General features: G+C 50.2%; 1 protein-coding gene across 1 annotated transcript in view; it reads left to right on the top strand.

Moving 5' to 3' along the window:
• Positions 1–2939: 2939 nt before the first annotated feature.
• The window catches only part of IGDCC3 (immunoglobulin superfamily DCC subclass member 3), a 101199-nt gene continuing 86500 nt past the window's right edge, over positions 2940–17638 (top strand). Inside the window, exons 1-2 of the mRNA XM_030955066.1 lie at positions 2940–3127; positions 12971–13276. Of these exons, the coding sequence (XP_030810926.1) occupies positions 3061–3127; positions 12971–13276 (373 nt within the window). The 5' untranslated portion in view covers positions 2940–3060. The remainder of the gene's footprint in view (positions 3128–12970; positions 13277–17638) is intronic.

Genomic DNA, 17638 nt, shown 5'->3' with positions numbered 1-17638 from the left:
ACGGTGGGATGGAATGGAGGACAGAGATGGACGGACACAGCAGTTACAGGAGAGAAGTGAAGAGCAAAGTGTCAGGTTTTGTTTCTTTCTCTTCCCAGCCTTTGTCAACCTGACACACTGTGTAAGGATGCAGCTGCAAATACACTACAGTGGGCTTGGGTTTCTCCTGGTCTCAGGTAATTGAGGGAGTTACAATTGCCAGTGCAGTGTGTGGCCCAGCTCACCCCCATGGAACATGGCACAGCCCAAGACAATGGGCTGTGTGATGCAGTGAGGATTGCTTCACAGATTCTCAACAGACACAGAGAAAACAGTTTTTGCTGCTTCCAGAAGCAGGTCCCAGGGTGGTGGGCTCTGGGCTCAGTGCCTCAAGGTGGGTGCCACTATTTTAGCTCCCACTCCTCATTGTTCACTGACCATGAAGCAGATGCTAAAACCTGCATGTACGTACATAAGGGAAAAGCTCCTAGACTGTTAGCAGGCAGGGTAACCACAATTACACATAGAATAATAAATGGAGTGAATTCAGACAAGTTAATCTCCCACTTCATCCACTGAAACTACTAATGGTGTCTTGGGGACCTCAGTTTGCAGTTAATTGGTGTAAATCAGGAGCACGATTGGAGCTGATGGAAATTTGCTGTGCAGGGAGCAAGGGGTGAGTGATGCCCTCAGAGGGCATTGTGGAGAGGGAGGGCAGATGGACAGACAGATCCTGTGCCCCTCAGCAGCAGGGGGGACAGAGGAAACCCTTCAACTGCTCTGCAGGAAAGGTTTTTGGAGCCTCAGTTTGGGCTGGACACCGTCACTCCTGCAACCCTGCTGCTTTTCCAAGGGCTCCGATTTCTGCTCGCAGTGTGATAAGCAAATTCCTGCCTCCAGTACAAAGCAACTTTTCTAAGCCCTCATGCTTACAGAGCGTAGAAAAACGTGAGTGCTCTGAGTTCCTGCTCTTAGGTGGCTCCAAAAGCCCCAAACCTGCCTAGTCCCTAAAAGATCTCATGGTTTTTCCTATAAGTCCTATTGTTTAGAGTAGTGGATGATTTCTGAAATGTGCCACCAGTGTTGTCACCAGTGTCACTTGCAAGGTGTAGGGGTGAAGTTGGTGATACCCTAAACATGCACCTACCTCCCCCAGCCCCTGGGTCCTGCCAGGGCACTTGGCAGCAAAAGCACACAAAATCTGTGGTTCACAGGGGAAGCAGCCCTGTCAAGCACATCGTGCTCAATTTCTCTTGGAATTATTAATTCCTACAAGCCATCCTCAGTAATAGCAGCCACAAGTCCATGATGGCTTCAAGCGTTACATAAATGCTGATGGGGCCCCATGGCAGGAGCCAGGGAGTCGGAGCAAGAGCACGGCTGGTGCCAAAAGGTCAGGGACAGCACAGAAATTCAGATGTTACCGAGAGGCTGGCAGGAGCCAGAGCAAATTCTTCCCCAGCTGAAAGGAGCCTTCGTACAGCTCAACCCTCTGCTAAACGAAGGAAGCTTTAATGTGGAGCAGATGTAGTGACGTCTTCTTTCCTCGTTAGCCGACTCCGACACGCTCAGGGTGCACCATCCAGGGGAGCCTCACATTGCTCCTCTTCACAAAGGGTTTTTCACCAGATTTCTAGGAATGGTTACAGGGTTTAGTAACCCAGTCCACAAAATCTGGTTTTAGTCTGAAGAAAAAAAAATAGTTAGGATTGACTTTTATTTCATTTTAGTTCCTTTTTGCCAAGCAAACACCACAAAACATTTAGCTGTCCCTGCAGAGATGGCTTTTGCTACTAAAAGTGACAATATGAGTTATGTTTGTGGAGAACATGGGCCAAGGGACAGGGTAGGATCAGCTGGAAGGCAGAAAATACTGGGTGGGCACAGGGGCTGAGAGCCATGTAAGAACACGTTGTCCTTATTTCATGCCAGGAGGGCAGACAAATTATCCTGCTGTGGCAGGATTTAGGAGCAGACTCATCTTTTACTGGGTCCTTCCTCACTGGGGCACCTTCCAGGGTGAGCAGGCATTGGGACATTGCACCTGCATTACTGACTTGGGTAAGTCACTTAGGATAGCGTTAAAATCAGGAGCACAGAGGTGGGACAACTCGGGTTCTTCTGCGTTCCTGTGAGGTTGCGCCAGTGAGGGGAAACAGGTGAGGGGAAGGCTCCTGATGTATCCCTGTAATCCCTGGAGCTCCGTGAAGGGAGCCCTGGGAAGTGAAAGCGGCGAGGGGAGATCTGTGAGGGGGCTCCGGTGACAGGGAGCAAACACTCTTGAGGGGTCTCTGGTGATTGAGACACATGAGGGGAGACCGGTGACGGGAGACTCCTGAAGCAGCTCTGGTGAGGGGAGACCTGTGGGGCTGCCTCAGTGACGGGAGAGCCGTGAGGGGGCACCGGTGACAGGGCTTCGGTGTGAGGGAGCTCCGTGAGGTGGCACTGGAGAGAGCGGCCCTGTGAAGGGAGCCCGTGAAGCGGCACCAGTGAGGGGAGAGCCGCGAGTGGGTTCTGAAGAGAGGGCTCCTGTGAAGGGACAAACGCGAAGGGGCTCTGGTGAGCGAGATACATGAGGGGAGATCCGTGAGGCTCGACCCGTGAGTGGGTTTTGAGACGTGCTCTGTGACGGGAGCTCTGCGACGGGAGTGCCGTGAGGGAGCTCCGGTGAAGGCAGACCCATGAGGCCCCCTACACACTCCCCGCGGGTCCCGGGCGCGGAGCGGCCCCTCACGGAGCCGCCCCCGCCCCTCAGCCCGGCCAGCGCTGCCGGCGCCCCGGCGAATGCGCAAGATGGCGCAAGGCGCTGCCCGCCCGCCCCCCGCCCGCCGGCGGCCCCGCTCCCTCAGCGCCGCCCCCCGCCCGCCCGGCGTGGCGGCGTGTTCGCGCCGAGGGCAGCACCGCTGAGAGCCGCTTTTCCCCTTTTTTCCCTTTCCTTTCCCCCCCACTCCCGCCCGCCCTACAGCTGGGGGTGGTTCTCGCCTGGCCGCCCTCTCTCCTCCCCTCCCTCCCTCTCTGCCGGCGGGCTGCTCCCTCCCCGTGGGGCGCAGGGAGGCGAGCCCACCCGCCCGGGATGCCATGGCTCCGCTGGGCTCCGCGCTGCCCGCCTGCCTGCTGGGGCTGCTGCTACTTGTCTGCCGCGGAGGTAAGAGCCGGGCTGGGCTGGGGGAGCGGGCGGGGGCGCGGACATGGACCTGCTGCCGCCGCGCCCGGTACCGGCGCCGTTCCCCGCCGCCGCTCCGTCCGTCCTTCCAGCACTTCGCGTCCCCTCATTACCCCCGAGGTGGCCAGGGCATTGCTCGTCCCCTTGTCCCTCGCCATCCCCACCGCCGGTCCCGTTTCCCCTCGCTCGTCCGCGGTCACTCGCAGCCCCGCGCTCTGCCCTTCCCCGTGGCTCGGGGCCGCCGCGGGGCTGAACGGGGCCGAGCAGCTCCGCGTGTGCCCGCCGGTGCGGCGTGGGGGTCCCCGCGGGTCAGCATCCCTCCGCGGGAACGGGGCGCGTTCCTCCGGGAGGGCGAGCACGGGTCGTGGTTTGGGGCTGCGGAGTCCCGCACCAGCCCATCCAACGCCTTCATCCCCAGCCCATCTCGAAGTGCTCCCCAGGAGCTGTGCTTCCAATTGGAAACCCCTTGTGCGGGGGGCTCTAGGGAGGGACGGTGGTGTTTGTGGAGCCCGAGCCCCCACCGCTGGCGCTGGGGAGGGCTGTGGTGGCTGCCGGGGCAGTGGCGTGGCTGGCCATCCACCCGTGCCCGGATCGTAAGAGCCGCCGGGATCGTCACCGGGTGGGAGCGGGAGGCAGCGCCCGACGGACGCGTCGTGTTCGGTCAGCAAAGGCTGTGATAGCGACAGAGATGTTGGGAGACAAGTTGCAGGGATGAGGGCGAGCAACTTCAGACCTACAAGTATATTGTGCTCTCCTGTAACGCCAGCTCTGTCCGCGCTGGTAGCACAGTCCACCTGGCCGGACTACAAAAGGAGCTTTCCCTAGACCTACTGTGCACACGTCTTGCGGATAAATGGCAGTGTTTTTCTTCTACCGGTGATGCATGGGTCTAATCTGACAAAGATGCTGTTCTGCAGCAAAATACCCGTGTGCATCCTGTTCTAGTCTCTCTTTAACAGCCTTCTAGATAAGGAAAAGTAGAAACTGAGCAACCTGGGCTAGTGTAAGGTGTCCCTGCCCATATCGGGGGGTTGGAACGGGATGGTCTTTAAAATCTCTTGCAATCCAAACCATTCTGTGCTTATTCTATGAATTATTTTAAAAAGGCCCTATAAGCAGCCCAGCATGGTCAGAGGGAGAAAAGTGTGTGTTAGATTTATCAAAGATTAGCTGCTCGGGTGTTTGGAAAGCAAAGCTGTGGGTTAGTCGTATCACAAATCTCGCCACGTGGTCCGTAGCAACCGCGCGAGGAGGAGAAGCCAGTGGAGCTCGCGGAAAATAGACATGATCTGTGAAGTGGATGTAATGAAGCAGGTCTTGTTATTATGTTAAGATTCCTGAGTAGTACAATGACGATGGTTTTAAAAGTTTGTTTTGTTTTGGTTTTTGCTTTCGGGGTGTTTTCTTCTGACGGAGGAAAGGGAAAGAAGTGAATATTTGAAAGCAGAACTTTAGCAACTTGAATTTGCGGCTGGGTTATCGCCTGCTGCTGTCCAAATTGCCCCGTGTGTTTGTTTATGCTGCGCCTTGGAGGGTCAGTGGCTCCTGACTTCGGGGTGTGTTTTGCTGGCCCTGCTGAGGAGTGTTTGGCTACACTTTCAAAGTTTTTTGGTTCTGACGGTCTTTCCCCCCTTCGGTGGGCTTCTGTGCTCTCGGCGTGGTTAACAGCGAGGTAACGTGTTTGTGCGCTCTGCTGAGTTCAATAAACCCTCCCGCGTCAGTGTCAGTCAGCGCCGGAGCAGCCTCGCCGGGGATGCTGTGTGGGAGCAGCGCCGCGCTGTGCGGGACACGATGCTCCACTCCCAGCCCCGTGGTTTTCAAACTCCCCAAAATACTGGTCTGGCGACTGTGAACCAGGCACTGGGAGCTGCTGGTCAGCCTGCGGGAGTGGGCTCAGCAGCGAGCCAGTATTTTCTTTTTTTTTCTTTTCTTTTTTTTTTTTTTTAATTTCCTGGAGCTCTTTGTTCTGGGTGGTGGACAGCTTTTGTCTGTTATTGCTGAGCCCGGCATTCAAAGGCAGGCATAGGATACGAGAGGCTCCCCAGCTCTGCTCAGTAACAGCCTTGGAATTAAGCATCATCATTTATGTTTAAGTAGGCTTAATTTCTAAATTATTGAAGCTATAAGCTTTCACTAATTTCTACTCTGTATGGCTTTGTCGTCTTTTTTCATACGAAAAAAAAGGATTGCTTTCTACTAAATTGGTGTAATACCCTGTCTTTTTTCTTAATAAACACAGAGAGTATCAGGTATCATTTCCCCAGTAACGCTTGGAGCCTTGGTATGAAATTCAAGCCCACGTTTGGGCTTCGTCTCTCTCGGGAGTTCAACAGGAGAATCTCAGGATGTGGTTTTCCCGCGTGGAGGCAGCAGGCAGCCCATGAAATGGGGCAGGCATTGCACAGCCGTGTCAGTGTGCACCACCTTTGGGACCTGTGCTCAGGGCAAAGCTGGCACAGGGGTGTGAGTGTGCAGCCTCCCATGCTCGTGGCACTCAGGTGCCTGCTGGGGCCATCATGGTGCCAAAAGTAAACTTTGGAAGTGTATAAAGCAAGGTGAGAGAGAGGGCAACAGGACAGGTTGCTCCCCTTCTAATCTGCCCCACCACCCCCTGAGAAGAGAGTTAGAAATATTAAGCTGGTGTAATTGTGCTTCTTCTTGTTACCTGTCAGGCTCTGGATCTGGTGCAGTACAATGCTCGCTTAGGAGCTTGCAGAGAGTTCCAGGGGAGAGGATCTGGGCAGAGAATCCCAGATCCAGGATTACAGCCTGGCTCCTCATCCTCTCCATCCTGTTCAATCCCAGGTTTGGCCCATGTGCTGTCAGCCTGGCACGGGCCAACATGGTTAAGCTTAGCAGCAGCACTGCCTCACAGAGAGCTGCAAAACTGCTCTCATTTTATTTGTGCAAACGAGAAAGTCTCTCTCCCTCTTTCTGCCTGCCTGAGCTTTTTTATTTCTGATTTCCTTATTTCTCAAGGGTCCTGTGTCACAGTGTGTGAAGTGCCAAGCAGTGACCCCATGCAATGCCAGCCCTTGCTTCAGAGACCCTTAGACTCTGCTCCAAAGCCATGTACTTAATTTTGCAGCCTGCAGCAGATCTGGGACAGAAGATGCTTTTTTCTTGGTCCCTTTTCCCCGCAATGTTTCATGCTTTACACTCCTGGCCCATGATATTGTCCTTTTATTTAACTAACAAAACAATGCAAGAATCTACCTCTGCAGATTAAGAATTCCCATTTAAATCAATTGTGTAACATTAGTCAGAAACAGAACTAGTCCATTCAAAATTATTTTGAAATCACAAACTTATTTGAACTTTAGTGGAGCTTTTAGTTTTACAGAGTTTAGAAACTAATAAATTGTGTAGCAGGGCTCATGAAAATCTACCCGAGTCTGCTTATCCAAAAGAATATCCAACATTTTGGTTTTGCAAGAAAATAAAAATAATTGTTTACACATGTTCAGGAGTCATTGACAAGCTTATAAAACTGATGGTTAAGAAGGCGAACATGTCAATAATTGTACTTTAAGAGACGAGAGAGGCAAATAGGCGAGTGCAGGAGGAAAGCACAGAGCACCCTGATCTGGCCTTGCTATTATATCAGATGTCACCGTTGTATCGCACCCTCCACTCGAGAGCAGCCCAGTCACTTAACAACCCAGACCTGCTCCGTGTTGGTAATTTAAAACCAGAGTTTCAGAGCGGAGTCAAGGATTTGCTGCCTGCGTTCTTTTTGTTGTTCTTGCACATGAGATTGTGTTGATGAAGCTGATGGCAAGTCGGGGGATGTGGGTCGTGGTGAATGCTTCTGCTGAGCTGTGAAGATGCTTTTGCAGAAGGGTCGTTGCTGCTGAAACCTGAGTAGTGAAAAGAGAGAGAAGAGCTCGTGTTTCAAGGCACTGCTTTTGGAGCAAGCAGGGATCCATGCAGTGCTCGGCTCCTTGAAAGAATAAGATTCTTTCCTCCATCCTGAATTTCAGGGTGAGAGGTGATAAGGCAGAGGGGACGGCAGGGAGGAGAGAGTGCTGAGTTTGCTTTTTATAATTGTATTGATACTAATTGTATCCCCTAGATACAATTAAGAGTTTCAAAGTTTGTCATGTGCACACTAACTTTCCTGCAGAAAGACCTTTCCTTCCCTTCCCTTTCCTTGCATGCCATCCCTGCCTGCCAGAACTCAAGCTGAAATTCAAGGGCTCGGTGGCAGGGCTGTGTTGGCTGGTGGGGTTTGGCACTGTGATGCCAAGGCACCTGTGGCTCTTTTGGCAGCCTTGTGCCATCCTGCCAGCCACCATCTCTGCTCCACGGGCACTATCACTCACTGAGTGGCCAGTCCATTTCCTGCTGGGTCTGTGCAAGGGCCTGGCTGTGGGGACAGCCAGCTCCCTGATGCTTTCCTGCAGGGTCAGGGAATGAACTGGCTGTTCCCCTGTCCTGTGCTAGAGCAGCCTTGGGAGCTGAAGCCTGTGGGACCCTGGCTCTGGCACAACATTTCCCATCTTGGCTGTGCCTTTGCTCTCTGTTTGTGTGCGGTTGTTCCCTGCTCTGTGTTTGTGTCGCTGATGCCCTCTGTGGTGAGGCTGTGATCTGGTCAGGGCTGTGAATATACAGGGAATGCAAATAACAGTGCATCCTACACATGGCTTGCTGCCATGCTCTCAGGATGCCTGGCTGTGGATGGAGCTACTGTGGGTAATTAGCTCAGGAAAGGTCTTTGCCCTTTCCAGCTATACCAACAGGTTTTGTCCTGCCTTCTTTAGATATGGGGGAGCCCATGAGGACTTGGGGCTTGTCCTAGAAAGGCTCTTTGTGCTGTGAGTGCTTCCAGCTTCTTCAGCGTTCAACAAGCGACCTCCTGGGAATTGCTCAGTCTGGTCTCAAACATCTGAAAATTATTTGGGGCAACTTCTTTGGCTCTTCATGCTCCTTGCCTTCCTCAGCTAAAATCGGTGGCCCCAGGGGGGGCAGCAATGCTGGGTGTTTTTGGGCTCTCCGTCAGGTGGCTGAGAGGTAGGTTGTGTTATCCCTCTCTGTTAAGAGGTCAGAGACCTCCTGCAATCGTTTAACGAGTGGAGGTGGTTTATGCTCCCTGATGGAAAAATCGCTTTATATAACCTCCCGTCCAAAAGCAAAGGGAATAAAAAATTCTGAGCTAGTAAACTTTACTGCCAGCAAGATGTGGGGCCTGTTACAGCCTATTCTCCTCTTCTTTAAATGTAAATTTTCTGGATGCCCTAAAGAGCCAATTTGCACTTTACTGCAGTGCAGTGCTTTTCTCCTTAGGGTCTGGGTCAGGCTCAAGGAGATTTAAGAGGGCACCAGCTGGATTTTTAGACTGCCAATTTCATCAGCCTGAAGCTTGTTATAATCTGTTGGAGAACATCTTTCAGGTCCATATATCTCTTCCTTCCATATCCTTCCATTTGCAGAAGGATTTGAATGAAAAACAACACACCACTGGAAAAACGGGAGCTATTTTTCATGTTCATGACCCAATCTGCATCCAGGTTTTTGGTCCTGATACTCACCTATGAAATCCCACTAAAATCCTCTGGTCCTGCGCATCTTCTTTTGGTTCAATTGGACCAGGACTGGAGTGGTTATCCTTGGTGGTGGTTATGCTGCTGATTAAGGCTGTGTTATGCTGGGAATAAACACAATAAATTAGAAGGGCGCAAATTTGTGCTGATGTGAGGCAATTTGCAGGTGGATGTCGTGCTGTTGGTGAGATGAGGAAGGAGCTGGTGTTACCTCGATTTCCCTAGCAGTGCTCCCAGTGATGCTGCACCAGGAAAAGTAGGGTGGACCCAACTACTCCCACAATATCTCGCCTTGCCACAAGCTCAGAGCGGGCTGTTGGCAGTTTATTTCATCCCTCTGTGATTAATGTTCCCTGTCTAGAACAGGAGTAATAATACAGGCTTCATCTGTCAGGACCACGTGCTCCCAGGGCAGGGATGGCCCTGCTGGCTGCGGGTCTGGATGGGTTCCAGGAGGATGAGCCAGGATGTGACTGAGGTCCTTGGCCATGGATGACACCGCTAATTAGAGTGGTGACATTAGTCACTGAAGCACAGGAGGGGAAGCCAAAATCATGTTTCTCAAACGGAAAAGGACAATACAGGGGTATAAGCAAGTTCTTTTGAAGCCCTGAATGTGCATCACAGTGTCAAGTAAAAAATAATTAAACTTAATTTTTTTTTAAATGTACTTCAAAGTGTCTTTTAAGCTTCCCATTAATTCGAAGTTCTTTCTCTCAGCACTAAATAAATCTCTTGGTTGAAAAGCACAAGTGCTAATTGGTTTTCTGAGTATGCCTGGCTTGCTTGATCAATAGGGGAAGTAGTTTTTGTTAAATATTTGCACATATAGTCACATATTATATTGCTCAGGGAGATGGTAAATGTTTCTCAAAAAGAGACTTGTAGAATGAGGATTCCAGTAATTTTCTTGTGGCCTTTATGTCAGAGCTAATCACGCTTCCTCCCTCCATCCCTTTGCAGAAAGCAAAGCAGTTTTCCCTGACGCGCTGCCGGTGTCGAGACAAGCGGGCTGTTCAGCTGCCTGCCTGACGCCCCGGCTCCAACTGCAAACTCGAGCTGCCACAAGCAGAGCTGTACAGCTCCTGCCTCAAGCAGGGAGTGCCTGTGAGCCATGCTGCCTTGCAATCCATTTTGGGAGGTACCTGGGATGTTGTGTGGGATTCGAGGGGTTTGGATACAGAGCCAGCTGTTGGAGAGGGATGGGACTTTCAGACTCCCTGAGTGAATGTGCACAGCCTCAGCAATTTCCTTGCTGTCTCTCAATTAATTGCACTTGTACTATTTCCATGTGCCTTTGGAGTGTCATTTACTTCCAACTTTGCAGCATCATTTCTGTGCCTCACTGGTAACTGCAATCAGTTCTTTATGCTGATGGAATTGGGTGGGTTTCTCTCTCCCACCATTATCCCATTCCTTATCCTGTCTGTGCTCTCCCTCTGGCTCCTCTGAGCTGATCTCTAGAGCAAACACCGGGAATCTTCTTGTCCCACTATGGAGATTCCTCTGGGAGCGTCTGTCCCTTTGTCTCTCATCCTGAGCATCCTGGGAAAAAAGGGCTCTGTGTTCAGAGTCTGCCTTTGAGACAGGGAATAAACAGAGCTTGGCTTCTCCCAGCTCTCCAGGTGGAGTGATCTAGCTTCTCCCCATGCATCTGGTTAGTTGGTCACCTGGGCCTGAAACTTCAGGGAGGAGGCAGAAAGATTTCTTCAAGGTCTGATAAGCATCCCATGAGAAAAACCCAAGTTAAATTGGAATTTGGGTGCTTCTGGACACTTCAAGGTGTCTACAGGTAACAAACCAGTTGCACAGTGTCACGCCTCAAGGCACAGTCCTGCTCTTGAGTGCAGCCCAAGGAGACCCCAGGAGCAGTGCCTGTCCCCACTCCAGCAAGTGTCTGAGGAGCCCAGTCCTAATCACGAGCGTCATCACTCCTGCAGTTCGAGCAGCCTGGAGTGAGGATGCAGACCGAATGTTTATGGAGGCAAACATGATTATCTCCAATCAGAAGCCTTAATGATGGTTGTTATAATGACAGCAATTGTGGGAAGGGCATGTAATTATGTTGATTCTTCCTTTTATTGTACATATAATAATAAGCTGTTTTATCTAAGAGTACAGGGGTGCTGGGGGAAGATGGGGCATTTATTTAATTATGGATTTTTTTCTGATTGCGCATTAGGCTAAATCCTAAAATCTTCAATTTTCTGGAGTCACACGTCCCTCTTGGCTCAGTATCAGGATGCAAGGGTCCTTATCTTACCTAACTCGCCAGAGCACCTACACAGGGAATGGGGCCCCAGCATGGTGTTGAGGCTCTGGCCACTTTGCAGAAAAATGCAGAGCATTCATCTAATTCCTTAATTTTCACCAAAAAAAAGTAATTGATGGGTTTGTGCTGGCTGCAGTCTGACTTGCTGAGAGGACCCCAGGGCTATCTCATAAAAAAGGAGTCACAGTGAGCGATAGATCACTGAGATGGCTGGAGCTAGCCTGACGTTTTAAGACTTAATGGGTTAATAAAGTGTGTGTTTTAGGTGCCTGTCACTAAGTGGGGTTTGTCCATTCCTTGCACACACTCATACCTCAGTGCAGTACCTTTGGCCTGGCCCTGCAGTACCACTGCTGTCTTTGTCTGCTCCGTCCATCTGCCTCGGCTCAGGTTGCACTCAATGTTTATCCCCCGTAATCCAATTTAAGTTGCCGTAGAAAGCAGTGGGGATTTACAGAAAGAAAGAAAAAAAAAATCTCACTGGGTTTGCAGAGCAGAAAAGACAGACTTTTTTTCTTCTCTTTCTTTAGTGTAACTGCCTCTTCTCATCTCTGTTATTCTTACTATGCATTAACAGTCTGCCCTCCACCCTGCTTTTGAGCCTAGTGTGGGGGGGATCCTGTCCTTGGTGGAGTCTGTATGAGGGACAGGTATTACAAAACCTGTGCTGTGGCTGGTGTTTGGCAAGAGATATTGCTTGTGTGCATCCCAATTCTGTGAGTATCTGTGGAGTTGGTTCCCCTGAGCCTGTGAAAGAGGAAAGAACTGTATCACAGCTTGGGAAACCCCCACCTTGAAGGGCCAGTGCAGAAGTGAACCGTTGGAAAGGCTCTCCATATTTGAATGAAACTGTAGTTTTCTTACTCTGCTGGAATTTCTTCACCATTGCTTCTCTTTAAAAAAACCCAGTTCACCTCCATCCCTGCATTTACAGCCTTCAAATATCTATATAACTCTCGTTTCTTGGTCTCTTTTTGTCTTTCATGTCTGCATATATTTTGGCCAATCTTTAAGCAATAGTTCTATTTCTGTCATCTTCTGTAGTGTCTGATCATGACTACAGGGCAAATTGTACCCTCAAAAGGTGTGCTGTGACCAAGTGAAGCATAACATGCCAAAGACACAGCGTTTAAATGTTCTTGTGGCAAAAGAAGTAAATTAGGACGTATCTGTGTCATGGGAAGTGAGGGTTTGCCTATTGTTGGTACAAATTCTGCAATAACTTATCTCTCGTGGACATCGTTTAGCGTAATTGCTTTGCAAGAAACCTTTTGTGTGGCTGAGCCGGAACACTGTGCATTTGTATTTTGGTGCTTAACTTGCTCTTCATTAAGGGCTGAATAGCACCATGCTTTGCCTGTTACAGCGTGAGAGAGACCAAGGCGACAGAAGGGCACGGTGTTGCGTGCGAGAGGCAAACAGCCTCCTGCTCTGCCAAGCGGGAGAAGTGTCGGGAAGATGCCGGTGGCAATATGGTCTGGATCGGGAGCTGCTGATCCCCCCTTCACCCCCACCGGCTGTGCTGCAAACGGGTCTGGGGCACGGCCCAGCCCCTCTGCCTGCTTATGTGGGGAGAGGAATGGCTTCCCAGCACTGTGTGCAATTCTGCTCCTGGGTGGGGAATGGATGATGCCCTATGTTTGTGCAAGTTTTAATTGTCTAATGCTGCGCACCTGCAATGGGAGGTGAAAGACAATCTTCAGGGCAGTATGGAGTGGAGCTAGGGTTTGGCAAGCTGCTGGAGGGGTGTGCCTGCCTGTCCCCTTCACTGGAGCCTCCAAAGGCAGCCTTGAAGGACTTTGCCTGTGGTTGTGCTTTAAGAAATTGCACCCTGAGGTTCAGAGACTCTTGGGAGGCAAAGCGTGCCTGTGGGTTTTGTGTTTCTCAGAAACACTTGCACTTTGTAGCACATTCAAAACGTTTCCATCATCCTCTTTCCTGCCATAGCAGTTGACCCTTGCTGCTGCTCCTGGACATGCTGCTGACTCTGCCCTACTCTCTTCATTTTAGATTTTGGCCGTTCCTCTGAGCTGGCGTTCGTTGTGGAGCCTAGTGATGACATAGTGGTGCAGGAGCAACCCTTGATCCTCTACTGCCAGGTGGAGGGCATCCAGCCCATCACCATCACATGGCGGAAGAATGGCGTGATGATCGTGGACAGTGAGAATGCCTTTATGTTGGCCAACGGGTCTCTCTACGTCTCCCGCTTCCAGAGGGTGCGGGGAGATGGGTCCTCGGATGAAGGCGAGTACGACTGCATGGCACAGAACCACTACGGGCTGCTGGTGAGCCGGAAGGCAAAGATTCAGGCAGCAAGTAAGTACAGACACTGTCCCACCCCCACCTCACAGGGCAATCCCACAAGGGGCACTGGCTTTGGGAGGCAGGAGGGCAGCATGGTAGGTGCTGGGTTTTCATGGAGCAGAGATTAAAGAGAGGGAAGAGAGAAAAACCCTGGAGCTGGTGTCAAAATCTGGCTGGCATCTAATCTGTGTAACTGTCCAAATGTGAAAGAAGAACTCATCAGCTTTCTTGGGTAGAAAACTAAAAGCCACCTTCCGACAGCAAATTCTCTGTGTTGGAGGTGTAAGTTACATTAAAATCATGTGGTGAAGTAGTCTGTGGTTTATGTATCTCCTGCAGTGAGTTTGGAAGCCCCTTTGCTGTGCAGCACAGCTGGGCTCTGCTTGGCAGGCAGCGCTTCCCAAACCACAGGCAAAGACCTCCTGAAGGTCATGGTATCTTTCATTTTGTTATTTAATGCTGGCAGTATAGAGGCAGCAAGGTCTTATTTACTACCCGGCGTGGCAGTGCCTTTGGGGGCAAGGCTAACAACACCAGACAGATTGTCTGATGGGGGAGCCTGGAGGAGGAGGAGGAGGAGAGAGATGAAAATGCCAGTGAGGGAATGAAATTTAAAGGTGGGGGAGGAAGAGTTCCAGGGCAGGCTGTGACTCCAGCTCTGCACATTACCTGATGTTAGCCCATTGCTTTGCCCTGCGCAGAGCAGTTGGGTCCTGTTGGATCTCCTGGTTCTCCCTTGTCAGCTCTGGTTGCTGGTTGGTGTTTGTCCCAGGACTGACACCCAGCAGAGCTGGGGGGTCTGTAGTGGTTTCTGTCCCTGTTGTGTTGGTGGCTTTCTTTGCCCACAGACTGTCTGGGTGCTCTGGGAGTGCAGCCACTGATCCTTTTTGCATTCAACCAGAAGTTGCTGCTGGATGCAATTTCTATGTGAGTGTGAGGATGGGTATGTGGTACAGCCATGAGACCTGGTGGAACACTGATTTGTTAAGTTTTGCTGAAGGGTTCTCCAGCTTGTTTGGCTACTGCTCTTCTGTGCAAGCAACTTACTAATGCTTCTGTTGCAATTGCAAATATCACCCTGATTTTTTGGTGCAAAGCAGGAAAAGTCTAAGGCAAAGTGTGAGGCTGAGGTCTTGTCTGCATTTCCCAAACTAGGGGCCTTTTGGAACGCTGCCGCCCGCTCCCCACAGTGCCAGGGCCGGCTGGCAGCCCACCAAGGGAACACTCCAGCCCTTGTGTATAACAATTCCTGAGTACATGAAGTGGCCATCTGCAAACCTAGCTTTTCAGGAGCGTAAGAAGTGACATTGTCCAGGAGCCAAGGGCTTTGGGGCCTTGCCAGATTAGCAGCTGGATCTCAAACTTGTCAGTCTTGTGGTGCTAAACCTTGGAGCACTTTTGGTGAATGGCTCTGACATTTATGAGCTGGAAGCCGACTCATGCAAAAGCACAATGCCAAACTTCTTGGACCTGTAAACTGGAGACATGAGAGCCAGAGGAATTACCTTTGAGATTGTGGATTGTCAATAAACACTGTTATCTAGGCTCCTGCATCAATATGTATGTGATGTGCTGTGTGTCCCTGAATAGCGTTTCCTTTTGTAGCCGTAGTTTCACATGAATCAAAATGAAAAAGGGATCGTGTTGAAAATGCTCTGGAGTCTATTCTAGCTTCAGGCTTGGTTTGTTGCCAGCCCTGAGAAGAGGTCTGGGTGAAGCCAGCACAAACAGCCCCCCCGCCCCAGCCTTGATGCCACAGGTGCGTGCAGATAATGGGAATAAAACAGGATGTTGTGGGTAAATGTAACCTGCTGCTCAGGCCAAGCTCCCCTGCTGTGCCTGAGCCGCAGGAACACACATTTGCACTTAGGACTCTGCTTAATCGTAGATGAAATCTCCTGAGAATGCATCACAGTTGTACCCTGAGCCCCCAAGTCTCAGGGTGGTTATACCCAAGAGACAGTGATTTTCCTTGCTCCAAGTCCCAATCAGCAAGTCAAAGGAGAAGGGTAATTATCACCATTTTAGGGACCTTTGCATCGAAGGAATGGGTGCTGGCTGCCTGGAAGGGAAAGGGAAAAAACCCCAGCACTAAGCAGACCTTTGCAGAGCAGAGTAAATACTGCCGGTGGGTAAAACCTCATCCCAGTGCTGATCTCTTCTTCCCTCTGAGCCTGACATCTGAACACAAAAGCAAAGGAGAAATAAAAACCTTTCACAAACAAAAATCTTGAAAGTTGATCAGGGCCATGCTACAGAGGAATAAAAGAGATCTGACAGAGCGGAGCCCCTCGAGAGCTCTGTTGCACTTTTCGCTGTCTTCAAAGGCAGGCTGTTAGTCTTGTATCACCGTTACAGACCCCAGCTTTGTATTATTGCTTGGAATATAATCTTCTTGGCTTGGAGGAATGTACATATTTGCATTCAGGAAATGTGGGCTTGATATCATATTTTTATGTTTCAAATTTACTTCAACACTTGGCATTGAGTGGAATTTAACTGGAAGAATATGCTGCTCTCCGCCACTGCGTGTGCAGCCCTGATGGGCTCAAGGTGCTAGCAGTTTTCTCACCAAGAGGGTGCATCTTAAACCCTTCCTCCTAAAAATTAACTCAATAAATTGATTTCATTAAATTCTGGGGTATTTCTGTATGTTGCCATTGTTAATCAAAGATACTCAGAGGAAGGAAGCGGACCTTGGGTGGTTTGTGGACTGGCTGGCCAGGTGCTAAAAACATTGATAATATTTTTGTAGTGTAACTTTTTTTTGAACAAGCACAAGTGTGCAAGAAGACTACGTGTGACTGAGCTCAGCAGGGAGGCCCTCAGCATTTCTACCCTCTGCCTAATACCCCGGTTGGAATTCTTTCAGTTGCTGTTTCTGTGTCTGTTCAAACCCTGGTGTGTTAGTTTAAAAGGCTGTGGAATGCAACATGTTTTTATAATCTGATCAGGTTATTGAATACAGATCTTTTCTGTCTCTCAATGACAGTTTCGTAGTTTCGCATGACTCCGAGCTGTCTTAATTAAAATCAGTTTCATATCAGAGTGTTCTCTGGAGGCACCGCTTGGCTGTGTTTTCACAGGTCTCTGAGGAACTGGATTTCCCCTATGCATGCCAGAAGCTGAGCATGCTTTGGCTCTATGTGGATGAAGATACCCTCTGAGAAATTTTAACATCCAGAGTCCACTCCTCAGGAAGGTGGGCTCCCCACAACACAGCCACCTTTCTTCTCATCACCACCCTTTGCTTAACTTGGCCTCACTTGCTGTGATTGTGTCATCTCATGGCATTTCCAGCTCTTTTTGCCAATGCTGTAATTTGATGGACCTGGCTCCACATCATCATAAATCACAGCCCAGCCAGTGGAGTAAGACCCATTGATTATATCACTCAATAACAAGCAGTTACCACTAATTGGAAATCACCATCAAACTGGGTATCGGATCAGGCTCTGCACGTATGCAGCCTGAGAGTAGAAATTTTCCCTGTTTGATCTGATGCTATAACCACCCCACCCCCCCCCAAAATAAAATAACAAACAAACAAAAAACACACCAAAAAAAAAAGGAGCAAGGGGAATTAAGTCAACGGTGCAATTTACACCCAATTTCCTGAAGTTTGGTGAATTGGACCTGCCCTGTACTTGAAGTACTGCAGGACCTGATAATAACTCTGGACAGATCTGAGCTTGTAAAGGCATTTTCTTCCCTATGTCTTGCTGCAGGGTGACTGGTTTGTAGTTAAGCATAGCAGCACACATCCCTGTGCCCTTCTCTTCTCCCTGACCCCCTTTCCTTCTGCATCCTGTCCCAAATTCTGCTCCTGCATCCAACTGTGTGTGGCTGTCCATGGCACTTACCCTGCCAGCAGGAGGGCAGGATTGATAGCTTGGGCAAGGCAGATGCTGTGATTCCTCTCTGCATTGATCCCTGCAGACAGCAGCAGCAGCTCCCCTCGCCCAAGCTGGGGACAAGCATGCTGTCCCCACAAACACGCTGGCCACTGTGGCCTCGAGGCCAAAGGTCTTCAGGTCATCAGCAAGGTATAGAAGTGGGGAGTGCTGGTGCATATGCAAACTTGCAGGTTGGTTTCCCTGCCAAGCTGTGTGGCTAGGGGAGGAGGTTGGGAATCCAACAGGGATTTTAAAGCAGCAAAGATCTTCCCATCATTTCAGCTCCTCTGCACAGAATATATTCAGGGTTTAACCTGCAGCCCCCTTTCCAGGCTCTGGGGTGGTGGGAAGAGCTGCTGAGCCCAAATAATGGCAGCATTTATAAGAGTGTAGAGACAAGAAGGAAGTCTAAAAGGATTAGGGAGAGACAAAGGGGGCTGATTATTTTATGGGTCACAATACAAGGCATTAGAGTGAG

Source organism: Camarhynchus parvulus, chromosome 10, assembly GCF_901933205.1.
Source record: "Camarhynchus parvulus chromosome 10, STF_HiC, whole genome shotgun sequence".
In the NCBI taxonomy this organism is placed as follows: domain Eukaryota; kingdom Metazoa; phylum Chordata; class Aves; order Passeriformes; family Thraupidae; genus Camarhynchus; species Camarhynchus parvulus.
This window is presented reverse-complemented; position numbering and strand designations above follow the sequence as displayed.